Source organism: Vulpes vulpes, chromosome 16, assembly GCF_048418805.1.
Source record: "Vulpes vulpes isolate BD-2025 chromosome 16, VulVul3, whole genome shotgun sequence".
Classification (NCBI taxonomy): Eukaryota; Metazoa; Chordata; class Mammalia; order Carnivora; family Canidae; genus Vulpes; species Vulpes vulpes.
The window spans coordinates 23,979,453-24,007,312 of NC_132795.1; the positions used below are offsets into that span (position 1 = coordinate 23,979,453).

The 27,860-nt window shown below is 41.3% G+C and overlaps 1 protein-coding gene across 6 annotated transcripts in view; it reads left to right on the forward strand.

Moving 5' to 3' along the window:
* The first annotated feature begins 54 nt into the window (after nt 1-54).
* Nucleotides 55-27,860, forward strand: part of SF3B1 (splicing factor 3b subunit 1) — a 60,266-nt gene continuing 32,460 nt past the window's right edge. For 3 of the 6 annotated variants that reach the window (XR_011997787.1, XR_011997788.1, XM_026002612.2), the window contains exons 1-2: nt 74-266; nt 22,207-22,384. Coding sequence is in view for 3 of the 6 variants with exons in the window: in XM_026002612.2 (XP_025858397.1) it covers nt 22,357-22,384 (28 nt within the window). In the remaining 3 variants the exon portion in view is untranslated. Of the gene's footprint in view, nt 267-7,153; nt 7,217-22,206; nt 22,385-27,860 lie in introns of all 6 variants that reach the window. The other 3 variants (XM_026002608.2, XM_072741287.1, XM_072741288.1) reach the window with 3 other exon arrangements.

Below are 27,860 nucleotides of genomic sequence, written 5' to 3' on the forward strand. Positions count from 1 at the left end.
GTAGACGCTCGCGTCACCCCGCCGCCCAATCAGAGGGCGCGCGGGGCCGCCCGCACCCACCCCTCTCCGCCGCGCGCCCCGGGGCGCCGACTTGGGACTCGCGGGGACGGCCTGCCCCGCCCCCCGCGCCTGGGGCTCCTCCCCTGAGTCGCCGCGGCCGCGGTCCTCCTGGCTGCGGCCGGTCGCGAGGCATGGCGCGTGAGGCCAGCCCCGGGGTGGGAGGAGGCCCGAGCTTCTGGGTGTGACTTGCGTAACTGTCCAGACCGGTGAGTGCCGTCGCTCCTGGCCGCGGGGTCTGGCGTCGGAGTCTGGCTGCTTAATGACTGACTCGGTGCCGGCCGTGCTTACGCCAGGAGGTGGTTGCGAGGACAAGGCCGTGTCCTTAGGGACCAGATTCCCTTCTGTTCGCCCTGCCCTCGTGTGGCCAGCGTTCTAATGGGTGTTCGTGCATAGTGTGGGTTTCCCGTAGTCCGGACAAGCCAGACAACTTCGCTTTAATTTACCCCGTTTCAGGAATCAGAGCATCAGATCCTGACATTGTTTTCTCCTCCGTTTGTTCCCAGGTCCTCGTTTAACTTTGTGCCTTTCCTGTAAGCTGGATAGCAGTACTACTTACTGAATGCGGCTTTAAGGGAATAAATGAGATGGTTCATTAAATATAGCCGACAAATATTGGGCACTTGTCATAGAAAAAAAAAGATAAATCAGGTGGAGAGGGGTAAGGTAGGGTGCTATTCTGTACAGGATGGTCGTTTGGTCTCGCGGGCCTCTGAGGAGGTACTGAACAAAGGCCTAAAGGAAGTGAGGAACCATGTGAGTATTTGGGAGGAAAGCAACTTCAGGTGGAATACCAAGTGCAAAGGCCCCAAACAGAAAGCATCTTACCCTGTTTTATGAAGAGCGAGGTCCTTAAATCACAGTGAGTGAGGAGGAGAATGCTGGGAAATGAGGTTAGAGGTAGTGGGAGGCCATGGTACCAACTTTGGATTTTATTCTAAGTATGAAGGGAACTCCTGCAAGTTCAGAGGTCAGAATAGTGACTTGACCTAATTTACGTTCACACATATTGCAGCTGCTGTGTGTATGATTATTTGGGGGTGGTGGTGACATAAATAATGACATAGGGCCTTAATATTTTTTATTATTTTCTACTCTTTGTTCATTGCAGTCATGCTTTATGGAGTTGAAATCACCGGCTACAAACTTTGTCACTTATCAGTACAATGCAGAATATGTTCGTTGAGGTGGTTCTGTAGCTGCACCATTTAATTCTATATTAAATTACCTTCAGCTATAGACTCCGTGCACTTCCTGACTTAAATTATTTCCAGTAACATCTTCCTTAAAACACATTTTTATCATATCACTCTCTGCTCAAAAACCAGTTGTTACCTGATGTCTCTAAAATATAAGCATTACACCGCCACCTCTTACTAAGTTCTATTCTGAACTATTGGTATTGTTAACTAGGCCTGTTCAACATAATTTTTCAGTACAATAATATATGATGTGCTTATATACTTAACATAAAGCCTTCATTTATTAAATATGCCAAATATTTTCACATTCAACTCTTCCCAGACATTTGAAAATACTTACTGAATTAGGTCATCTAATTGAATATAATTTCCCAATAAAAAAATTTAAGGCAGATAAATTTTTTTAAATTTTTTTAAAAATTTTTATTTATGATAGTCATACACAGAGAGAGAGAGAGGCAGGCTCCATGCACCAGGAGCCCGACGTGGGACTCGATCCTGGGTCTCCAGGATCGCACCCTGGGCCAAAGGCAGGTGCTAAACCGCTGCGCCACCCAGGGATCCCCCCAAAAAATCTTTGTAAGAGATGACAGTACATGGTACTCATTTGACTTCTCAGCAAAGGAAATAAAGTTATAAGCTTAAAGGTGATAATAAACTCTGGTTCAGTTTCAGTAGGTGACAGTGCTTCCATAAATTGGGGGTTAAAAGGTCTATCAACATAAAAATATAGGTAGTAAATAAAAAAATCATATCTGTGAGAAGCAGTCTCTTGGAGGCCAAACCAACTGTGCTGTTAAAAATACATTTGACATAATACCACATATTAAACATTCTTTTTTTTTTTTTTTTATGATAGTCACACAGAGAGAGAGAGGCAGAGACACAGGCAGAGGGAGAAGCAGGCTCCACGCACCGGGAGCCTGACGTGGGATTCAATCCCGCGTCTCCAGGATCGCGCCCTGGGCCAAAGGCAGGCGCCAAACCGCTGCGCCACCCAGGGATCCCCATATTAAACATTCTTGCAAAATAATTGAATCTGAATCTGCTCAAGCTTTTAGATAAGCCAGTTTATACAGGGGATAGAAGAACAAGTTAAATGACACCAAGGAGATGCAATCTGCCAAATTATATGGCAAATTTCATAGGACAAATCACCCAATTTCTTCAACAAATGTCAAAAACAGAAGGAGGAAGGATGGGGCGCCTGGAAGGCTCAGTCAGTTGGGTGTCTACTTCTTGATTTTGGCTTGGATCATGGTCATGGGATCAAGCTCTGCATTGGGCTACAGGCTGAGCATGGAGCCTGCTTGGGATTCTCTCTCCAGAGAGAATTTGCTCTCCCTCATGCCCTCCTCCTTGCTGATGCTCACTCTCTCCCTTTCAAAAAAAAAAGAAAAGAAAAAGGAAGAAAAAGAAGGCAGGGGACTGTGGTAGATTTTTTTTTTTTTTAAGAGGGAGGAGGGGTAGAGGGAAAGAGAATCTTAAGAAGACTCCCTGCCCAGTGCAGAGCCACATGCAGGCTCACAACCCTGAGATCATGACCTGAGCAGAAATCAAGAGTCTCAGAGGCTTATCAGACCAAGCCACCCAAGGGCCCCTATTTTTTTTTTCCTTTCAGTATTATTGATACACAATGTTATGTTTCAGCTGTACAGCACAGTGATTGGATAAATTTATACATTATGCTATGTTCATGGTAAGTGTAGCTACCATCCATACTGATTAGATTTAAGAGATTTTTGGGATTTTGTTTTGAACAAACTAAATATAAAAGACATATACAAGACTACAAAACTCAAGTGAAATCTCTACTTCAGTAAAGATTCATACTGAAGCTGTTACAACTGAATAATGACATTTGTGATATGCTTTAAAATAATCCAGTTGAGGGGATCCCTGGGTGGCTCAGTGGTTTGGCGCCTGCCTTTGGCCCAGGGCATGATCCTGGAGTCCCGGGATCGAGTCCCACGTCGGGCTCCCTGCATGGAGCCTGCTTCTCCCTCCTCCTGTGTCTGCCTCTCTCTCTATCGATCTATCATGAATAAATAAATAAATCTTAAAAAAAAATCCAATTGAGGGTGAAGAAATAGAGTGGATAAAACAAAGTTGGTCATTTGTTGATAAGTATTGATCGGGATGATAGGTAAATGAGTTTATAATATTTAATGTTCATAAATATCTGAAATTTTCCATAATAAAATTATATATGTGTGCATGCACACCCAGACATATTTAATTTATACTTTTCATGTAATCTTTCCAAATGAAATCCTCCTTATTGACTTCCACTTAGAATCTCACTTTGACCTTTTGCTCATTTCAGACTATAGACTGAACAGAACTAGAAAGGCTTCAGGTAAATAGAGATGGCTATGACATTGTGCTACTATACATAATCAATCCTCCAGTCAAAATGAATATTGGATGAATTTTAACCACAGAGAAAAACCTTTACCTAAACATTACTTATATTTTTTTACTGAAATAAAGCAGATTTTAAAAATTAATCTCATTACTGGTACTTTTTTTTTAAAGATTTATTTATTTATTTATTTATTTATTTATTTATTTATTCAGGAGAGACACACAGAGAGAGGCAGAGACATAGGCAGAGGGAGAAGCAGAGTCCCCACAGGGAGCCCGATGTGGGACTTGATCTCGGATCCCAAGATCACGCCCTGAACCAAAGGCAGACACTCAACCGCTCAACCACCCAGGCATCCCTTACTGGTACCTTTTTGATCAGTAAAATAATATTTCTAGTGTGCTAAATAACTTCATACAGGGATTATCTTCATGAATTGTTCGGTTGAAAGAACACCTTCCTTGACTGAATGAGGAACTGAGTTATAAGAGATTAGTTCTCTAATTTCTTATGGTGTTATAAAAGATTAGTTGCTGATGAAGTTGGACTACAAAAGATTAACTGGACAATCTGCCCTTACTGACTGGCTCTATCAGTCAGGGACTAGTCAGGAAAATTACACCAGTTATTTTAAACAGCAAATTTATTTTTTTATTTTTTATTATTTTTTAAAGATTTTATTTATTCATGAGAGACACAGAAACAGAGAGGCAGAGAACACAGGCAGAGGGAGAAGCAGGCTCCATGCAGGGAGCCTGATGGGGGAATCGATCCCAGGTCTCCAGGATCACTCCCTGGGTTGAGGGCGGTGCTAAACCACTGAGCCACCTGGGCTGCCCTAAACAGCAAATTTAATATAAGGACATTGTTAAACAAGGATTGCAGAACCATGGTGATAAAAAGTGGATACTGGTAACTCCAAGAAGTAGGTACCACCTCTTGTCCCCAGGACCACTGGTAGGTTTGATGGTCTGCTGAGAAGACTCATGGACTCAACATATAGTTGTACTCAAGCTATAATTTATTACAGCAAAAGGATATAAAGCAAAATGAGTAAAGGGAAAAGGAGCATGTGGGAACTGGGTGAAACTTCCAAGGGTCCTTTAACCTGTGAAGTAGAATCATACATGACATGCTTAATTCTTCTGACAATTCTGACCACATGTGTGAAATGCTGCCAACTAGCTAAGCCCATTAGAGACTCAGTGTTCAGGGTCTTTATTGAGGGATGATCACATAAGCCTTCTCTACCTGTCATGTATCCAAATTCCAGACTCCACAAGGAAAGCTGATGTTCAGCGTAAACCATATTGCTTGCACAGTTCAAGAACAGCAAGTATCAGTTCTGGGAATGGTGAAAACTTACCTGGCATACAGGTTTTCAAATGCTAAAGACCAACCTTGTAAACAAGTCTTTAAAGAATAGCAGGCAGGCCTGACTTTTCTGCACGCTGCCCTCCTGGAAGGGAACAAGGAAGAACTTGAGGTTATCAGAACTTAGAAGCTTAGTGGAGGGAATCCCAAAATGATGGGACTCAGATTTCTGAGAGGAGGCCACTGTTTAGCTGATACTAGTGCCTGAAAAGCATAAAGGTGACACATCCCCTACTCACAGAGCTGGGATTCAGCTGAGGAGGAAGCATTGGTTGATATTGGTGCATCTGAGGGGGTGCAACAAAGACCATTTGATCCAGTCCTTCACTCCCTAAGAACATAGGAAACAGGTTTAAAAATAAGTAACTTGCACAAACTAGAAAGCAACACAGTCAGCAACTGGAACAGTTGCCTTGTGACCTTGTGTTAGAATGCTGCTTTGTATTCTATGACTCCTTGAAAGATGAAACAGCAACTTTGTAATACTAAAATATTAGAACTGTTTTTAAAAACAGCTCAATTAGGGATCCCTGGGTGGCGCAGCGGTTTGGCGCCTGCCTTTGGCCCAGGGCGCGATCCTGGAGACCCGGGATCGAATCCCACGTCGGGCTCCCGGTGTATGGAGCCTGCTTCTCCCTCCGCCTGTGTCTCTGCCTCTCTCTCTCTCTCTGTGACTATCATAAAATAAATAAATAAATAAATAAATAAATAAATAAATAAATAAATAAATAAAAACAGCTCAATTAGAGCAAGTCAAAACTCAGTACTTGAGCTAGTGATTCAAACCAGAAATGTGACCAAGAGAAAAGAGGATAATTGACTACCCAGGAAGGGTCACAAAGCATAACAATATAGTTTAGGGGCTCTTCTCAGCTTTCCAGATTCAGAAATTTTTAGGGCATTTAGAATTTATAAAGAAATTAGACCTAGTTATAAGCAGCTTCACATCCAATCCTAGAAGTCCCCTTTTGCTACTCTCTGCCACACACTGTGGCATCTAGTCACAGAATTGCTTCTAGATTCTACAGACACCATTGTGTTTGTTGCCTAAACTGTCCTCTTTTCCTAGACGGTTCTCCTTCATATCCTCTATTTCCCTTACCCCCTTTCACCTGGCTAATTCCTCCTTCAGCCTATGAAACTGATCCAGTGTCACCCCATCCAGAAACACCTCACCCTAAGAATTATATATAGCTATAGATAGCATGGTTTGATATTTCTGTAGAGTCCCCAAATCCCATAAATACATCTAACTATTCCAACCACTTTGTATTATAATTATTTCTATGTATCTTTCTCCCAGCATTGGACTATAAAGCAGCTGAAACACTATAAAGCAGCTGAAATACTAGGGTTTCTGTGGTATTTCTATAATATATGAAAACAGCAGGCAACATATTTTATATTAGGATTACCATTCAAAAAATCTGAGACATAGTTTCTATTCTCCTGTCTTTTTGGTATGAAATGTTCTTTCTTTCTTTCTTTTTTTTAAGATTTTTAAAATTTATTATTCATGAGAGACATAGAGAGAGAGAGAGAGAGGGAGAGAGGCAGAGACACAGGCAGAGGGAGAAGCAGGCTCCATGCAGGGAGCCCGACATGGGACTCCATCCCTGGTCTCCAGGATCCCACCCTGGGCCAAAGGAAGTGCCAAACCGCTGAGCTGCCGGGGCTGCCTGAAATGTTACTTCTTTAGTCAGTTTAGCATATAGTATAGCATATAGGTTTCAGATCTTTAAACTCTTGGGTTCTCCACAAGTAGCAAATTTTGTTAAGATTGCTTTTTATTATTATTTTTTAAAGATTTATTTATGAGAAACACAGAGACATAGGCAGAGGGAGAAGTAGGCTCCATGGAGGGAGCCTGATGCAGGACTCCAGGATCCAGGACTCCAAGATCACGCCCTGGGCCATCCAGAGATTCCCTTGAGATTGCTTTTAAAGGTGCTTTTGTTACATTAGCAAGTTCTGTTTGCATTGGGATGTGGCCAACCACATGGCCAACCGGATGTAGTTGGTTTAGGCCAGAACAACTGCTGTCACTTAGAGCTATCAGTTACTCTCTTACTGATACCTCACTTCATTTCAATTAAGCCTATTTCCCTCTTATATTTTTTCCTTTTACTTTTGAGATTATTTTTCTTCACAGAAAAGAAACAAATGAGTTGGAGAGTGTACTTTGTCTTCAGTTACATTGAGCTGTCTACCTCAGGTAACAGAACTAGTTTTATTATTGTTGCTTCAGACAGAAAGCCTTTGTATTTTCCTTAGCATTTCATCATAAGCGTCAGCTCACTGAGAGTTTAGCCTCTCTCATACTATTTTTCTAGATTTTTGCCATTTTAAAATTCTTCTACTTTCTTCCTACTCAAAATCTCATTTTTATAAGTTATTAAGTTTACAATGTGCTAAACATTTTACTCAAATGTGGGAAAATGGCCTGTCCAAAGCACAATAAAATAATTATATGAAAAGAAAAAACAAAAATAATCAGTCAAAACAAAATTATTGTAGGGCAGTACTTAAAATTGGTAATTCGTATTTTTTTTAAAGTTGCATACTTCAAAAAAGTTATATAGCTACAAAATGATTCGTTTCTGATTAACTGTTTAGCAGTTTTAAGCAGAAATAATTAACAAATTGCAATTATTAGATAATCTTAGATTTAATCATAATGTAATTACATAACTTGATTTACTCTTTGGGCTGCATTCTGATATTGTTACGTCTTTATTTTTTTATAAAGATTTTTGTGTATGTATTCATGAGAGACAGAGAAAGAGAGGCAGAGACACAGGCAGAGGGAGAAGCAGGCTCCATGAAGGGAGCCCGATGTGGGGACTCGATCCCGGGGACTCCAGGATCACACCCTGGGCCAAAGGCAGGCGCTAAACTGCTGAGCCACCCAGGGATCCCCCATGTCTTTACTTTGAAAAATTAACATTTTAACTTTCTTATGTAGAAGTCTATTTTCCACTCATAGAGGAAAAAATAAAAACTTGAGATTATGATCTACATTCAGAGAATGTTTTACTGCTTAATTACTTAGTTTCACATTTAGGACTTTAATGTATAAGAAGTAAATTATTGGGGGCGCCTGGATGGCTCAGATGGTTAAGCATCTGCCTTCAGCTCATGTCTTGATCCCAGGGTCCTGGGAGCCCCAAGACTCCTTATTCAGCGGGAAGCCTGCTTCTCCCTGTCCCTCTGCCTTCCCCCTCTCAGGTTCTCTCCCATGGTATCTTCTCTGTCTCAAATGAATAAATAAAAAATCTTAAAAAAAAAGAAAAGTAAAGAATGTGGTGGTTTTCAATTTAAGAAGAGATGATTGCAGAAACATCATGTTGGGGAAAATAGATTCCAAACTAAAAAATGAGTCAAAACACAACTAGTTGCATAGCTTTAGGGAACTTAATAATAAATGAACGTTTAAGTCAGTTAATGTTGGCATCTGAATACAAAATGTTTATCAGTATTACCTATGTAGATGACTATCAGGGGATGTACAGATTTGTCTAAATCCTCAAATGTTTTTAAAATGCATGTTACTGAGTTCTGTATGATTGTCCATCTCTATATTACTGAATCTTAAAGAAGTCAGATTTCTGGCTGAGTATGTCTTCATTTTTACTTTTGTTTCTCGAGTACAGATCTTCATATCCTCTTACTTTTTCAGGCATCTTCAAAAAACAAGAAAACCTATAAAAGAGGAATCTGATGCTTAATCTAAAGGGTGCTCAGGGCAAGATCTGTTTATCTTAAACCATCAGTGCAGCCTTTATGATATATAAACAAACTAGATATATATAGATAAGGCGGTCATGCTTTAATATTGCCCTGCTGCCGTTCTTCAAGGCATATTGCAAATTCCTCAGCATCTTTACTCAGTACATCCTTAGATTACCAGTACATTATAAAACGTTTTCTTAGGAACACCCAGATGCAAGAAATGCATAGGGCAAGGTGTGTGGGAAGGGGAATCAGAGCTTCCACTCTCTGAGTGTGCCACTTTTCCTAGTGGCCATATGTTTACTAACCCAGAGGTTCTCCTGATTTATTTATTTATTCTTTGTAGGCCTCCTTTCATATTTTGTCCTTTTTGCTAAAGCCTAATTTTACCAGGAAGCTTATTCATATTAGCATCTTTATGCTTGAATATTTGTAATTATTATAGTGTGTAATTTTTGCCAACACCCACCTTCTTAAATAGTCTTCCCTTTAAGAATCTCTGGTGTAATAGAAAATATGTATACTGAATATATTTATATATATATGTATTAATAAATACATAAAACACTCAACCCTTGAGGAATAAGACAAGTGAGGAAAGATTTTTACTTTTCACTTAATATCTTTGGAGGGATACTTTTTAAAAAAGATTTATTTGAGAGAGACAGTGAGCAAGAGAGAGCACATGAGCAGGGCAGAGGGATAGGGAGAAACAGGCTCCTTGCTGGGTGGGGAGCCTGATGTGGGACTCAATCCCAGGACCCTCAGATCACGACCTGAGCCGAAGGCAGACACTTAATTAACTGAGCTACCCAGGTGCCCCTGGGTGGGGTGACACTTCTGAATAATTGGTAACATACTTTTTTGGAAGCAAAACTAAATTACCCATGACATTGGACTTGTCAATGATTTGCTGAATAGGATATCAAGTGCACAAACAACAAAAGAAATAAGAAAAAATTTTACTTCGTCAAAATTAAACATTTTGTACATGAAAGGGTACTGTCAATCAAGTGAGAAGTCAATCCCTAGTGAGTTAGAGAAACTCTTGTGTGTCTCCTTTACTACCCACACAAAACGCTTCACTGCTGTTTGCCAAATGTGTGGAAGTTTTTCCTACACCAAGTAATTCTGTGCAATACCAGCTGGGTGTTATTACCATTTAAGTCAATTCCAACACTACCTGTACCTGGAGATAGTGTCAGATCCCACAGGTCAAGGGCTTAGTCCCTCAAGACTGTTCCCATCTGACTTCAGATGCCAGTTACCCACAACTTCTGTCTCATTTGGCTAGAAATCAGAGGTTCTACAACCCTCTTGGGTTTGAGGTTTACCAGTTTCTTAAAGGATATGATAAAGGATACAGATGAACAGCCAGATAAAGAGATACATAGAGCAAGTCTGGGAGTGTCCCAAGTACAGGAGCTTCTATCCTGTGGAGTTGGGGTGTGTTACCTTCTCAGTGTGGATGTTTCCTAGCCTGGAAACTCCCTGAACTCTGTACTATTGGGATTTGATGGAGTTTACAGACACAGGCATGATCAATTATTAACTCCATTTCTGTCTCTCTCCTCTTTGGACAGGTTGGGGGAGTAGGGCTGAAAATTCCAAGCTTCTAATTATGGCTTGATCTTTCTGGTGACCAGCCTCTCTGTCTAGGAGCCCATCAGAGTCTCCTCAATGAACAAAAGATGCTCATATTGCTCTCATCACTTAGGAGTTCTCAAGGGTTTTAGGAGCCATGTGTCAGGGATGGGGTCAAAGAACAAATATTAGAACAAGAGATATTCCTACTGCTCTTATCACTTAGGAATTTACAAGAATTTCAGGAGATCTGTGTTAGGAACTGGAGACACAGACCAATGTACAATTGTTCTATTATCTCACTTAGAGAGTGAAAGACGATATTTGCAAACCATATATCTGAGAAGGAATTACGTTTCAGGATATATAAGATGTCCTAGAATTTAACAGGAACAAACAAAACTCACCTCAATTTAAAAATGGGTAAAAAGGGGCATATAGCTGGCTCAGTTGATAGAGCATGTGACTCTTGATCTCCAGGTTGAGTTTGAGCCCCACACTGGCTGCAGAGATTTAGGCAAAGACTTAAAAAAAAAAAAAAAGAAGAAGAAGAAAGAAAATAGACAAACACTTAGACATTTCTCTAAAAGATGTACGAATGGCTAATATAGGTATATGAAAAGATGCTTAACATCCTTAGCCAGTAGGGAAATGCAAATCGAAATTACAATGAAACACCACTTCATACCTACTAGGATGGTTATGAAAAATGTAGACACAGAAAATAAGTGTTGGTGAGGATATGGAGGGATTGGATTCCTCATGCATTGCTAATGGGAATGTAAAATGGGGTAGCTGCTGTGGAAAACAGTTTGGCAGTTCCTCAAAAAGCTAAACACAGAATTATCATATTACTCAGCAATCCAACTCCTAGGTATAGATATACCCAAAATAATTATTTAAAGCAAAGACTCAAACAGGGTTTTGTTTTGTTTTGTTTTTTTAAGATTTTATTTATTCATGAGAGATACAGAGAGAGGCGCAAAGACACAGGCAAGGTGAGCCTGATGTGGGGACTCCATCCTTGAACTGGGATCATGCCCTGAGCCAAAGGGGACTGGAAGAGGGGGAAGCCACTGAAAGGTTAAGAGTGACTAATCACTTATTAAAGGTTAAGTGTAAAAGCTGGAGGGCATTCTTGGCAGTAAAGAGTCTCATTGGTTGGAGTTAGCAAAAAAAGGCACTGGGTGGCTTAGTCAGGTGTCTGCCTCTAGGTGGGTCATGATCTCAAGGTCCTGGGATCGAGCCCTGCATTAGGCTCTCTGCTTGGCAGAGTCTCCTTCTCCCTTTCCCTCTGGCCCTCCTCTCTACTTGTGTTCTGTCTCGAATAAATGAATAAAAGCTTTAAAAAAAAAAAAGCTGATAGTCAGCAGTTTAGGGTTTAATATTAAGAGTAGCAGATCTCCAAAACTTGACAGAATTTTCAGCTTTAGCATATCTCTTAGATAAAGTAAGGGCCCTGATTGGGAAAGACTGCAATCCTAAGAAATAGGGCAAGGACATCTGGGTCAGTGCACTCAAGAATCTTGAAATCCTAGATTTCTCTGAATCCTCTAGGCCTACAGAAGTAGGCCTAATTGTCCTTGTTAAAAAGCTTGAAGGACATACAAGACTTTTGACTTATAAGACGACAGGTGTCCCACTCAGGAACTTTCTATATGTTCCCTGCTGGACACTAGACCAGTAACTGGGGTTAAATCATACTTCACCTAGCCAGGAAAATGCTGGATCTGCTAAGGGAGGAAAGGAACATCTCAAAGGAGCTGAAGGCCCCAGGCACTATCAGGAATTGAAAAGTGGCATAAGGAACTAAAATCTGAGAGTCCTAGATCAGGGGAGAGGGGTAGGTAGCAGAACAACATTGGTTAGGAAGGATTTATCACTATGAAAGCACTATCCCACGATATGAAGTACCCTGACAAGGATCTAGGAAGGCAGTACTAATGCTGCTAGGGTGGCTCTTAGAAACTCAGAGAAAGTAAAGGCCCATATTGAGTGGCAGGAATGGCAGGACTACAGTGGAAGATGGTAGAAGAGGGGATGACTAAAAGAGTCAAAAAAGTGGCTATGCTAGAGTAGAAATTCAATGTGAAAGCCAAAAAACTTAGCAGATAATTATGTCCCATGGGAAGGCTTAGAGGCAATAAGGAATGTGAGAGAGGCACCAACATCACTGAACAGGACTGAAACTAGGGTGAAGTGAATGAGGTACTTGCCTTAGGTGCAAAATTTAAGAGGGTACTAAAAAGCTTAGTAACCAATATGATCTTTGATATATTTTTAAAAATCAAAATTAATGCATAAAATGCAAAAAAAATTTGGTAAATTAAGATTTACCAAAATCTTAAATACAGGATCAATATAACTGATTTTTCCTTTGTCTCCGACTCCAATATGGCCAGGGAAAGCACTGTTAATTATGGTGGCTGTCTCTAAAAGGCTTCAGGTAATAGTACCAGTTACAGAGCTGAGCTCTATGATAACAATGGGAATGATGGGATCCCAAAACAGAGGCCAAGTAGTAATGCTGAACCATCAGAAGCAAGGTGAGCACAATTATAATTAGCACAGAGCTGGAATGGCTGCCTGGGGAGTCCTAATCTGAGTGATATATAGATGGTTAATACAGTAGGATTTCCTTAGAAATTGATGAGCTGGGGATCCCTGGGTGGCTCAGCGGTTCGGCGCCTGCCTTTGGCCCAGGGCACGATCCTGGAGTCCCAGGATCGAGTCCCGCATCCGGCTCCCGGCATGGAGCCTGCTTCTCCCTCTGCCTGTGTCTCTGCCTCTCTCTCTCTATCTGTGTCTATCATAAATAAATAAATCTTAAAAAAAAAAAGAAGAAATTGATGAGCTAAAAAAAAAAAAGAAAGAAATTGATGAGCTATACAATGGTGTTGTTCAATCTATTAGAACTAGGAGAAATCAAGGATTGATGTTCAGGAGGCTGAAGGCAGCTATTGGGGAAAAAAAAAAGTGGTTCTTTAGTTTTCAAACCTGAGCTAGTTTTCAACTTAGAATGATTTGGTTTCAGACCATCTGAAAGGGAAACTAGGTCCCCAGGAAGGATATAACACAAAAGTATGTGTTAATGAATCTCCTAGTACTTCTCCAAAGGCACCTATCATTTGCTTGGGTAACTATACATTGGGAAGAGTGGAATAATCTAATATTTTGAGGGCCATGAACACATGTCCAAGTGGACATTGATACCCAAAGTGTCACAGTGGCTTGTTAGAGTGGTGGTGGATGGGGTCATAAATGGAGTCCTGGCCCACATCTGGCTCATAGTACCAAGTGTCATTTCCAAAATTCTTAAATGTATAATTGTAACAAACATACTTAGAAGTTGGCCAAACTCCCATATAGGTTCCATAGCCTATAGAATAAGAACATAGTGGGGAAGGCTACTTAATAGCTCCCCCATAGCCTTCCAAGATTGTAAATAAAAAATATTATTATATTCTAGGCAGAGATTAGTGCCTTAAAGACCTACAGCATGCAATGATGGTGATCCATATTATATAAGTCAGGTCCTTACAAAGGCTACACAGATCCTAGAGGACAATGGTGAGTTATCACATTCAACCAAGTAGTAGCTTCAGTTGCAGTTGCTGTGCCAAACATGGTATCTAGAGCAGATTAACCGATTAACATGACCTCAAGTATATAGTATACCAGTAACGCTCAACCAGCTGAGCCACTCAGGTGCCCCTCAAATAAATACACATTTTAAAAAAAGATTGTTTTCCATCCCTAACAATGAGGAGGATTTAAAAGTGTGATTCTCCTGTACTGGACAGAGGTACACATTTTAAGTTTTACCCCTGAATTATGTTAACTCCCCTACAATATAATCTATCATAATAACTACCATAATATATTTTTTAAATATTTTATTTATTTATTCATGAGAGACACAGAGAGAGAGAGAGGCAGAGACACAGGGTGAGGGAGAAGCAGGCTTTATGCAGGAAGCCCGATGGGGGACTGGATCCTGGGACCTCAGGATCACGTGCTGGGCTGAAGGCGGCGCTAAACTGCTGAGCACCCAGGCTGCCCCTAACATAATCTTAAAAAAAAAAAAAAAATTGAGAGAGAGAGAGAGAGCAAGCAAGCGCCTGCAAAAGTAAGGTGGAGGAGCAGAGGGAGAGAGAGAAGCAGACTCCTCACTGAGCAGGGAACCTGATGTGGGGCTCGATCTCAGGACCCTGAAATTATGACCAGAGCCAAAGGCAGACATTTAACCAACTGAGCCACCCATGTGCCCCTAGTCTTTTTTTTTTTTTTTTTAATAGAGTGAGCATGAGCAGGGAGGAGGGGCAGAGGTAGGGGAAAACGGACAAGTAGACTCTCCACTGAGCAGGAAGCCCAATGTAGGGCTCTATCCCAGGACCCTGAGATCATGACCTGAGCTGAAGTCAGACACTTAACTGACTGAGCCACCTAGGTGCCCCAATTCTATCATATAATCTTAAGCAATATGGACATCTGGACGTACAGCAAAACATTATTGATGCACTGTGTTCATCCTGTTAATAAGACTAGATGACCAGCAAATGGTAATTACTTGGGAAACCTTGGAAAGACATTTTCTCCAGAGTGTGGAAAGTAAACCCAAAGAAAATAGAAGGTCTGCTCCATTAGTGATATTTTTAGGGCAGGATTTCTCAACTGTGGCGCTATTGACATCCTGTGCCAGAAAATTTATAGTTTTGGGGAGCTTTCCTGTACAACATAGGATGCTGAATAGTGTCCCTGACCCCTAGATGCCAGCAATTTCTCCCTTTAAGTTGCTCTATGTATTACAGTCCAGTTTAGGGAGACAGACACATAGAAACAATGATAATACAAAGTAATTACTTAGAAGTCTGTGGCATTGGGATCCCTGGGTGGCGCAGCGGTTTGGCGCCTGCCTTTGGCCCAGGGCGCAATCCTGGAGACCCGGGATCGAGTCCCACATCGGGCTCCCGGTACATGGAGCCTGCTTCTCCCTCTGCCTGTGTCTCTGCCTCTCTCTCTCTCTCTGTGACTATCATAAATAAATAAATAAAAAAAAAAAAAAAAAAAAGAAGTCTGTGGCATTTTAGGAGCATGGCACAGAAATATCAAAAAGCATGTAATCCAGATCTCACTCCTAGGGTTAGGTTCCTGGGTAGGGTGACACTGGGCCATTTTGACAGGATGAGAAGTTAGCCAAGTGAAAGATGGAAGAGAAAATGGGGGTGGAAATAGGGAGGAGGACCTCTAGGCAGAGAATAGAGTTGTGACAACCAAAAATGTCTCTAGACTTTCAGGGAATCCCTAGAAGACCAAATCATTTCTAGCTGAGAACCACTGTTTTAGGAGCATAGTGGCCTGGGGGGTGCCTGGATATCCCCTCCAAAGTAAAGGACAAACTATTGCATCCTCTATCTCCTATCATTAAGAAGGAAGCACTACGCTTAGTCTCTTTGGGTTCTGGTGCCAACAAAAACTGCTGGCTTTGTACTGTAGCTGTTACTATTATTGCCAACTTGTTGACTCTGGTACCTGCTGACAACAGAGCACCTGTCACTGACCTAAGGATCCTAGTCTTGACCCAACATTCTCAGCTCTCCTTCACAAATTATATTGTTTTTCTGGTCCTCATATGCCCCGTTACTCTACTTCCTACCAATTTCTTAGTTCAGCTAGTGACAGCAGGTAGCCTAAGGTGAATCAATAATGACAATGTTTCCTGCTTTTATGTACATCTACCATGGAGAATCCAACAGCAAAAATTATGTGGCTGATACCCTTGTATTAGCTAACAGAGGCAATACAGAGCAAGAAAGTTTGGAAGATAGCTTCATTTAACATTGATTCATTCATTCATTCACTCAACATTGTAGTAGTACTGCCAGTACCTGTGGTACTATCCTGCCTCATGCTGTTTTCCCTCACCCCTTACTTTACTCTGGACACATATATAGACCTCAAGCTCATTCCCACTGTGGCACATATGCGCTTACTATGTCTGGAATACTCTTCTCCCCCAGTCCTCATTCCCTTATTTCATTTAAAAAAATTATTTATTTACTTAAGATTTTATTTATCCATTCATGAGAGACAGAGAGAGAGACAGGGAGAGGCAGAGACACAGTCAGAGGGACAAGCAGGCTCCATGCAGGGAGCCCGACGTGGGATTTGATCCTGGGTCTCCAGGATCAGGTCCTGGGCCAAAGGCAGGCGCTAAACCACTGAGCCACCCAGGCTGCCCCCGTATTTCATTTTAGTATCTGTTGAAATGTCATTCCCTTGGAGATCTCACCTTTTCTGTTCCACCTATTCTTCCATCCTGCCCGCTCTCCGTTTTTTATATTTTTTCTTCATAGTATTTGACAGTACCTGAAACTATATACACACATAGTTCTTAATCTCTCTCCCTCAAACAATCTAAGCTCCATGAGGACAGTGTCTTGTTCACCATTGTATTCCCAGAATCTAAAATAATGTCTGCTAATTCTACTACTGGGTATTTACCCAAAGAGTATGAAAACACTAATCCTAAAAAAAAATATATGCAGCCCTATGTTCACTGCAGCATTATTTACAATAGCCAAAATATGGAAGCAATCCAAGTGTCTATCAATAGATGAATGGATAAAGAAGATATGGTGTATATATACCATGGAATATTACTGAGCCATAAAAAGGATTAAACATTGCCATCTGCAGCAACATGGATCTAGAGGGTATAATGCTAAGTGAAACAAGTCAGTCAGAAAAAGACAAATGCCATGATTTCACTCATATGTGGAATTTAAGAAACAAATGAACAAAGAAAAAATGAACAAAAAAATCAGGCTCTTAAATATAGAGAACAAACTGGTGGTTATCAAAGGGAAGGTGAGTGGGTGACTGGTGAAATGGGTAAAGGGATTAAGAGTACACTTACCCTGAAGAGCACTGAGTAATGCATAGATTGTTGAATCAGTGTATTGTGGACCTGAAACTAATATGACCCTGTACGTTAATTATACTTGAAAAAAAAAAAGTGATAGCTATACACAAGTTATAGAGGACTATAACTAGGATGATTCTATTTACATAAAAGTTTAAAAAGCAAGCAAAATAAAACTACATACTTGATGATTACATACATAGGCAGCAAAAGTATAAAAAACTATGAGGGAATAATTAACACAAAATTCAAAACAGTGGCTATTTCCAGTATGACTGGTAGAGCTCTAATTGAGGCAAGGAACATTGGAATCAGCACACAAAAGGCTAATTAATAAGGTTCTTGGGTAGCAGCTGCATGGGAAATTGTAACGCACATATACAATGTATATACAGTGTGTATACAATGTGCTCCCTAACTTAAAAACTGGTGTACAATAGGTATTCATTAAATATGTATTAATAGGTTCTCAATATTTTTTGAATGAATGATTGGTGAGATTTTCCTTTGTCATTTATTTTTTAAAATATTTTTTTATTCATTTGAGAGAAACAGAGAGAGAGCAAGTGAGGGTGGGAGCAGAGAGAGAGGGAGAAGCAGACTCCCCACTGCGTAGGGTGCCTGACATGGGGCTCTGTCCCAAAACCCTGGGATCATGACCTGAGCCAAAGGCAGACACTTAGCTGACTGATAGAGGCATCCTTACCTTTGGTATTTATGTCAATCAGGTTTTAACTGGAGAAACAGATTGGCAGGAGACACATATTAAGAGATTTCTAACAGGAAATTGGTTTATGGAGTTGTGGACATTGGCTAAGAAAGTCCAAAATCTGAAGGACAGACCATCAGTAAGGGCAGGCTGGAATTCTCCAGCATAAGATGAAGCTGCTGTCCACAAGTAGAATTTCTTCTGCATCGGGGAAGCCTAAGTTCTGCTGTAAAAGCTTTTCAACTGATTGAATTAGATCCACCCAGCTTATCTAGGACAATTTCCTTTACTTAAAGTCAATTATTATGGACTTACAGCACATCTATAAAAGCCTTCATAGCAACACCTAGGTTGGTATTTGAATAGCCAAGGGCTGAAGCTTAGCCAAGTTGACATCACAGTGTTCCAGGCACCTAATGCTTCTTTCTGTGTCACAATCCCTTAGTTGTCTGGGATACCTATTCAGACTTGATTTATATGTGTTCTGAATCTAGATATTTCACCATTATGAATCAGGGAGAGCTCTCAGTTGACTTTCAACTAGAAAAAGAGGCTAGTTAACGAATTCATGCTGAGATGTTAATATACTGCTGTTCTGTTCTAGTTAGGCCTGGCATAGCTGGAAGGAAGAGAAATCTATCCAAGTTAGTTCAAGAAAAGCAGTACTATTTAAAGAATGGGCCATTAGTTTGGGGCTGGAGATGGTTCTGGATTTAGGGTAGCTGTGGGGACTTGAGCAGCAGGAATTTGTGATTCCTCAGTCTTATGTCATTAAAGTGACGTTCTCCTTTGATTCTTTCTGTTTCAATAGCAACCAGCAAGTTCCTTTCATACTTCCAGTTCAAATTTCCAAGTGAAGGAATTTTGGCTTAGCCAATAACTTCTATTTTTAAGGGTAGAATGTCCTGTATTCCAAACCAGGTTCTATGTGGCTGGCCAGGTGCCTCTTTCTTCCAGGAGAACAACCCAGTTCTGTTTCCCTGAGCAGAGACTTTGGTGAGGTAAGTTGAAGCTAAAAGGAAAAGTCAGGCATGACAGGCACACTGACTTATTTAGAATATCATCTCAAGGTTATCTTTTATTTAATTGAGTAATGCATTAAATTTTCAAAAATAAGACTACTTTTCAAACTTTAGGCATAACTGAAAGGGAAACAGAAAGTTTTGGATTTAGGCCTTGGGTAGGTAGAGTTTGATATTCTTTTGATACCGGAGACTGCTAGGAAACATTACACATCAAGATTGTGGGCCATTTATCCATAACAGTCCTCCTTTTACCTTAGAAAAGATGGTCTTGATAAACTGTCAGTGGCATTCCCATAGCACAAAACTTTAAGGCCTTTATAGTTTCATTCCCCAAAGGTAAATTGAACAAGTTATATGTTTAACATTCTGCAAAATTATTATATCCTGCTTTTTTGCCCAGAAAAATTATGTATGCTTGCTACTTTGTAATATTTTTTTGAGACTCAGAAAAGCCAGCCTCCAAGTACCCCTGATAAGTAAAAGAATGGTGGTGCCTGGTTGGCTTAGTCAGTAGGGCATGCAACTCTTGATCTCAAGGTCATGAGTTCAAGTCCCATGTTGGATGTAGAGCTTACTTCAAAAAAAAAGGAATGGATTTTCCTTAGAAATTGGATGACAGGGCAGCTCTGGTGGCTCAGTGGTTTAGCGCCGCCTTCAGCCCAGGGTATGATCCTGGAGACCTGGGATCGAGTTCCACGTTGGGCTCCCTGCATGGCGCCTGCTTCTCCCTCTGTCTGTGTCTCTGCCTCTCTCTCTGTCTCCAGTGAGTAAATAAAAAAAAAAAAAAATTGGATGACATCACTGTCAATTGTTTAGACTACAAAAGACCAGATCACCTTTTCTAATTTTTGAAACAAAAAGCTTCACCAGAAAAGGGCAGGAAATGTATTTTAAATGATATCTGAATATTATTTATTAATATTGAAAGTGGAAAGTAAAAGGTACTTGTTGAAAAACTTGTTACTTCCTGTCTGAATGTCCAAGTCATTGTTTTATTAAAGATAAATTAGTCTTTCGAAGACAACTAAAAGAAGGGAATCTCCTTTGGCAAATTTTCTCTTTCCTCACTATTCCATAGGGCCTTTGCCTTACAAAAGTTAACTTAAGGGCACCCCTGGTGGCGCAGCGGTTTAGCGCTGCCTGCAGCCCGGGGTCTGATCCTGGAGACCAGGGATCGTGTCCCGTGTTGGGCTCCCTGCATGGAGCCCGCTTCTCCCTCTGCCTCTCCGTCTCTCTCTCTCTATCTCTCTCTGAATAAATAAATTTAAAAAAATACTTACAAAAGTTAACTTAATACCTAGTAACCTAAAGAAATATGCATGTAATACAAAGTGGCCAGCAGATGCAGCTTCTATCTTAGAATGAAAAGGACATGTGACACCTACTTTGCACGTGCTTTTCATTTTTTTTTTAAATATAGTTTATTTCTAGAAATCTGTACACCCAATGTGGGGCTCGAATTTACCACTGTAAGATTAAGAGTCGCATGTTCTTTCAACTGAGCTGGCCAGGCGCTACATCTTTAATACATTCCTTTTGTGTACTATAAAAATAATATGTGCTTATAGCAAAGTATCTAGAAAATACTAAAAATTATTTTTAAAGTTCATAATTTCACCAGTCATAGGCATCCACTATTAACACTTTGGTGAATTTCCTTTGCATATATTTTGATAGGACAGTGATTGCCTTTTATATACAAATTTACCTTTCTTCTTTTTTCTTTCTTTTTTCTTCTTATTTTTAAATAAGAGCCAAGAAATGCCATGTCCTTGTGATTCTTTTTGTCAACATGGATTTTTTTAGATTGTTGATTATTGATGGATCATAACACCTTTCTGTAATTCTTTATTTCCCATTCATCCTTTTTTCATTATTTTAAAACATGCTATTTTATATATATAAAAGAATATGTGCAATCTATGTGTAGGTTATAAACCATGTAAGGAATATCTATGGGCACTCTGCCAATTCAACAACTAGAGTTTACCAATAATTCATATAATAATCTACATGTTCTTGGGATGCCTGCATGGCTCAGGGGTTGAGTGTCTGCCTTCAGCTCAGGTCGTGACCCCTGGGGGCCCTGGGATCCAGTCCCATGTCAGACTCCCTGCAGGGGGCCTGCTTCTCCCTCTGCCTATGTCTCTCTATCACTCATGAATAAAATCTTTTTTAAAAAAAAATAATCTACGTTCTCTTAACCCTTTCCTCCCTCAACTATTGTTTAACGTAAATTAAAACAATTGAAAATTGAAAATTTTCTCTCATCAAATGGATTTTTTTCATTGATACTAAGTCCCATTTTTGTTACTAAAGTTTCTACTAAATACTCATGTTGTGATCCTATTACACAGCCAGGCAAACTTTTTTGGTGATAGCTCTAACCTCAATCCTTACCTGTTTCCTTAGGCTGCTTCCTGTACCAACTTCCCTTCAAAGTTATGTTCTTTTTTAATCCTAAAGTCCAAGGCCAGTGTGACAGTTCAAAATTATGCTTTTGTAATTGATGCGTAGGAAGGAAAAAAGAAAAGCCATATTTGGAGCTTTTAAAAATTCCTGATTCAAGAATGACATTTAGGATTAAGAGAGGCATTCCATCAGTGTTAATGCTGACAACCCGTGGTTTTCTAAGAACCTATGAAATTAAAAGGCTTTAAATAAGGACGGCATAGTTCTTCCTGTGTAATTTAGTAAGGGTGTGACCTTGCATATTTTATATACACCCCCGCCCTAGTTTTCCTCTCCTTTCTTAAATGGGATTAGCAACAACTCGCTCACTTTCCTGGGTTATTTGTGAGGTACAACAGTGTCTGGAAATAATAATGTTGTGCACAAAACTCCTACCCAAATGGCAAGTAGTTCTTTAAAAAGAAAGAAAAATGACCTTGAATTTCAGCGCGAAGGACGTGACTGGTATGTGTCTCCACAACTACCCACTGCAGCCGCTGAGAGAGACGCTAAAGGAGCTCTCGCCTGGCACCGACACACCTCCGGTCGATGTGGAGGAAGCGAACTGGCGGCCTGAGGCTTCCGACGGGCCTGAAATCCAGCGTCTCTCGCAGTGACCATCAGCGGTCCTCGCACAACCCACTTTCCTCCAGAGCAGTCACCCCCCCACCCGCGTTAGGACTCGCTTAGACCTCCTCCTCCCGCCACCGCGAAAACCGCCTCCGCCCCGGGCCCTGGCTCCTCCCCTCCCCCACAATGCATCGCTCTGTTCCCTCTAGGCGGCTGCTCCGTCACGTGTCGCGCGGCGGCGCGCGCCCCCGCTTGGCGCACGCGCAGAGAGCATTCCCCAGCTATTTTTCTCCGTGGCAGCGGCGGCGAGCGGAAGTGCTGGGGAGCGCCAGTTCCGTCTGTGTGTTCGAGTGGACAAAATGGCGAAGATCGCCAAGACCCACGAAGGTAAGGCGTCTTTCCCGTGCTCCCGCGTCTTCTCTGCTGCCAGCCTGCCAAGACTCGATTTTACTCGGTTTTTGCCTCGGCCTGTGGTTTCTTTGGTGGGGTGCCGCGCCCGCGCGTGGGGGCCCTGGTCGGCTCCTCGGCGCTAGCGGCGCAGGCCACTGCCCCACGTAATGGCGTCCTACTCCTCCACCGCCGGCAGGCGCTTTGTTCCGCGTTTGGGTCCTGTTCTTTCAGAGTTGCTTCTCTTTTCCGAGCGGAAGGCCTCGTTCAGACGGCTCGCCGGGGGCGGGGGGGGGGGGAGTCCAGGGCCGCGAATCGGGGAAACGGGCGTGAAAGCCGGGAGTCGCCCTCGCCTCACGGAACTCTGGCGGGCGCAGTTCGTGCCCGGGGGAGTCGGGGGAGCCCGGGAACACGGCAGCCGCTTCTCGGGCAGCGCCAACTCGAGCGTAGCTTGCTTGAGGCCCGTTCCTCTTCTTCTCGGCTAATCAGGCATCTAAAATACTTTTTTTTTTTTTTGTATGAAGTGATTTGGACATAAAATCTGGTAGTTTTTTCTTCCCGTGATCACTTGTATATTGGTGTTTGCCCCCCCCCCCCCCTTTGGAGACTGATGATTGGTGGAAGAGGGAAAGGCACGTTATTATTCCCAGCGGTCAAAGCTTTCGAGGTACCTGATCGTTTTGTGGAATTCGGAGAACACGGAATTTAGGAAAATGCTGAGAAAAAGCCGGAGTTCTTGAGGGAGTATCCAGTTTCCAGAAATGACAGGAAATAGGGTCACTTCAGAGAAGATGAGGCATGGGCATTGGGAGGCGCGTTCCTTAAGTTTTTTTTTTTTTTTTTCTGACCTGGAATCTGAAGCGTTCGTCAAACGGGAGGCTTCCAGGAGTCACTTGCATTTTCACGGGTGGTTTCCAGGTGCCTGGCTCCGTGTGAGTCTGAAGTAACAAAGAGTAAGGCCGTGCAAAGTTTTACGGGCTCCTGGGGAGGCAGGTGTGTGTTTGTGTATACGTTTTCATTCTTTCATGAGGCAAATTAACGCTTGAATAGAAATACAAGCCGCATGTTCTGGGATTCTGGGTAACGGAGTGATTAATTTCTGCCTAGGACTCTTCCATAGAGGAGGTGACGTGTCCCTGGCCTAAACGGATCAATCCGTTTTAAATTAGGGGAGGACATTTAAGCCTGAGAGGACATCTTGTAACGAGGCAAGGAGTCCTGAAAAGTGTGTTTGAGTAGTGGACTGTGGCGCTGCAAGGAGGGAAGGTGTAGGCGAATCCGGAAAGGTTGGTTGGGACCAGGATGTGAATGCCCTGGAATAATTGTGTTCCCCGCCAGAACTGAAGTCGGGCTCTCTGCAACATGCTAATTAATGGGCAGTGACTTTAATACTCTTCTCGTTTTGGGGGTAGGTATTTAGGATTTATTTATTTATTTTATTATTTTTATATTTTTATTTATTCATGAGATATTTTTTATTTTATATGAGATATATATTTTATTTTATTTATTTATTCATGAGAGACACAGGCAGAGACACAGGCAGAGGGAGAAGCAGGCTCCCCGCAGGGAGCCTGATGCGGGACTCGATCCCGGAACCCCAGGATCACGCCCAGGGCCAAAGGCAGGCACCAAACCACCGAGCCACCCGGGCTGCCCGGTATTTAGGATTTAAACACTGTTTTAACCCTGAAGGTTGTTTAGGCACTTACTCTTCTGTCTTTAGACTAATCCAGATGTAACCTTTTGCAAAATAATTAGAAACTGAAGATGTTGCTCTTGTTAATTCAGGAATAGGCTGGTTTTTTTTTTTTTAATTTCATAGGTTTTATTTTTTTTATTTTTATTTTTTTTATTTATGATAGTCACAGAGAGAGAGAGAGAGTCAGAGACACAGGCGGAGGGAGAAGCAGGCTCCATGCACCGGGAGCCCGATGTGGGATTCGATCCCGGGTCTCCAGGATCGCGCCCTGGGCCAAAGGCAGGCGCCAAACCGCTGCGCCACCCAGGGATCCCAGGAATAGGCTGTTCATTGGGGGCAGTTTGTGGCTTTGATTACTTGTTCTTTGATATTTTTAATCATAAGATACTTTTGGACAGGAAAATCAAGGTTTGGATCATGTTTCTTGCTTTTTTGAGACCCAATTAAAAGCTTTGGTCTATAGAAGATTGAAGTTGATTGGCCAAGTTTGCTATTTTATTTGGAATCTTGCTACAGTATGAATTAACTGATGCTATAAAGAAAGTATAGGAGTATTCAGTTAACAACAGCACTGTGTATAAGACACAGTCTGTCACTGTGAGTTTTTGGTAAAGGATGATCAATGTTTAGTGGAAATACGTGTAACATTTACATAGAGATACTTTCCTAAAGATCTGGAGTGGTTCATGGTGCATCTCTTCTCTTTTCCCTTAATAAGTCATCTCTGATAACCTGGAGCAGATTTCTTGGTGGGTTTGTTTGTTTATTTACCTAGGTGCTACTGTAGCTCTTTATTATATTAGAATATTCTATTGTGCTAAGGTTTTTTAAAAAATATTTATTTATTCATGGGAGATAGAGGCAGAGACACAGGCAGAGGGAGAAGCAGGCTCCATGCAGGGAGCCTGACATGGGATTCGATCCCCGGTCTCCAGGATCACGCACTGGGCGGAAGGTGGCGCCAAACTGCTGAGCCACCCGGGCTGCCCAAGGTTTTCTTATCCACGTTGAGATTGATGTGTACAGGAACTATTTCTTGGTATCCCCAGTACCTAATGCCTAATGAGTATTGAGTATTAACATTTATTGAGAGATTATATTGGAAATATTAAAAGTTTCACAGAAAGGGGCCGCTTAAACTCACTTTTGAATGATTGGGTAGGTTTGGATACATTGTTTGGCTGAGGTAGGTGGGAAGTAGGACTTGTTAATGTATTGGGAACCTTCTGCGCTGAGAGGAAGAAAGGTTTGCATCAAATTAAAGAAGGCTTTGAACTCTAAGTTAGGCTTGACTTGGCTTTCCAGTGACTACAGAATAAAGTACCTACTTCTCCCAGGTGACAAGTTATTTCTGCATTTTGGGAAAGTCTTTAGTTGCAGTGTTGAAGAGTGGCAGTAAGAGCAGCAATTCTTAAGCTAGGCTTGAGTTTGAACCTCACTGTAGTAACTTTTAAAAATGTATATTCTTTGATTTTTGTTTTAGAGTTGTCCATCATCATGTGGTGTGTGTGTGTGTGTTTAAGCTATGGTCTTTTTTTTTTTTTAAGATTTTATTTGAGAAAGGGAATAAGAGAGGGAGCACAAACTGCACAAACAGGGGGAGAAGCAGGGGAAAAGGGAGAAGCAGACTCCCCACTGAACAGGAAGCTGTAATGTGGGCTCAACCCCAAAATTATGACCTAGCTGAAGGCTGACGCTCAACTGACTGAGCCACCCAGGCACCCCATCTTGTTGCTTTTTTAAGAAGATTATATAATCTTTTTATCCTAAGTAATATTGCTAGTAAGGAGTTTTCTTTGTTGTATTTTGTAATTTTTTAAAAGATTTTATTTATTTGTGAGAGACAGAGAAGGCAGAGACACAGGCAGAGAGAGAAGCAGGCTCTCTGAAGGGAGCCTGATCATGACTTGATCATGCCCTGAGCCAAAGGCAGATGCTCTACCGCTGAGCCCCCCAGGCATCCCTGTAATTTATTTTTAAAGTAATTGCTGCATCAGTAATTTTTACTTGAATTTTGTAAATATTGTATTCAAAGTGATAAAGGTAATTGTACCTTCCTATGTGTTGTTTTCACAGGTTATTAGTTAAGCATCATTGAGCCAAACTGATAACTTGTTTTTGTTTTTATGCTGTCATAGTCCTTTTTAATATTTCTGTTACGATCAGCCCTTAATATCCTTTTTTAAGCAACCTGATTGTTTTTTACCCTGGTGGGTCACATTTTCCAGTATTGAAAGATAAAAAGAACTGGACGGGTTCACATCAATAAAATCTTTTGAACCTTTTGGCATGTTTAGTTGTGTCAAAATAGCCAGTTACCACTGTGCATAATCTTGCTGTCCAGCAGTTCACATGTTGTTGACTTTGACAGACAAGGAGCACACTCTTTTTTCTCTTGCGAAGGGGGAGGGAAAAATGAACTATCCTTAAATTTAATATATTGGCTTGTTCTGCCAGTGCCTATTTTTTTTTAAAAGATTTTATTTATTTATTCATCAGAGAGAGAGGCAGAGACACAGCAGAGGGAGAAACAGGCTCCATGCTGGGAGCCTGAGGTGGGACTCACGCCCTGGGCCGAAGGCGGCGCTAAACCACTGAGCCACTGGGGCTGCCCTGCCAGTGCCTCTTGAATGGATTATTGGAGAGCATCATAAAGCTGAAAAGTTTATTTCCCTTAATTTTGCTTTGAGTGTCTGGGAATAGTCATGGTATTCATTTTCTGAGATTTTTATTTTTCTGTGTTCAGAATACTTACTGTTTGGTTTTGTAGACTTCCAGTGTGCATGTTGTTAGTAAAAATAAAAATGAAAGCAAATTGTTTAAAGATTTTTTTTTAAAGATTTTATTCATGAGAGAGAGAGAAGCAGAGGCACAGGCAGAAGGAGAAGCAGGCTCCCATCAGGGAGCCTGACGTGGGCCTCAGTCCCAGGTCTCCAGGATCACACCCTGGGCTGAAGGCAGCGCTAAACCGCTGAGCCACCCAGGCTGCCCAGGCTGCCCAGGCTGCCCCGCTTAAAGATTTTTAAAAATGTTTTTCTTTTCTGATTATTTAATAATAGATTTAAGTAATGCTAATTAGGGATTAATTTAATCACTTAGGAATTGATACCTTTAGTGTTCAGTAAAATAATTTACCACCATAGTTAATTTTCTGGTTGGAGTTCTGTTTAAGGAAAAGGATGAAAGTTGGGATACAGAACATACTTGGTATTTTCTGGATGACTTTTAGAGGTGTTATATGTGGGAAATCCTTGCTTACTACTTGCAGAAATGGACCAGACTAAGGTGTCAATGAGTAACATGAGAAGGCTGTGCCTCTGTAACATGTAATGAACAGTGATTAGAACATTGAAAACAATCTAAATTAAAAATGAGGAATAAAAAGACACATTGAGGAGAATATGCTGCAAATTGGATTTAGCAATATCTGGGACATAGAAAAAAGAAGGCACAAAATGGGAAACCAGTAGAGACAGAATTGGGGAGCAGTTAAACAGTTGAATCAGATGTGACCAGTGATGGTTTATCTCAATTTGATATTTAGGTCTTAGTTTAAATTATAAACAGTAGGTTAGATGTTGCCCATCTTTTTTTTTTTTTTTTTTTTTTTAAGATTTTATTTATTTATTCATAGACACAGAGAGAGAGAGAGAGGCAGAGACACAGGGAGAGGGGGAAGCAGGCTCCATGCAGGGAGCCCCATGTGGGACTTGATCCTGGGTCTCCAGGATCACACCCCAGGCTGTAGGCAGCACCAAACCGCTGCGCCACCAG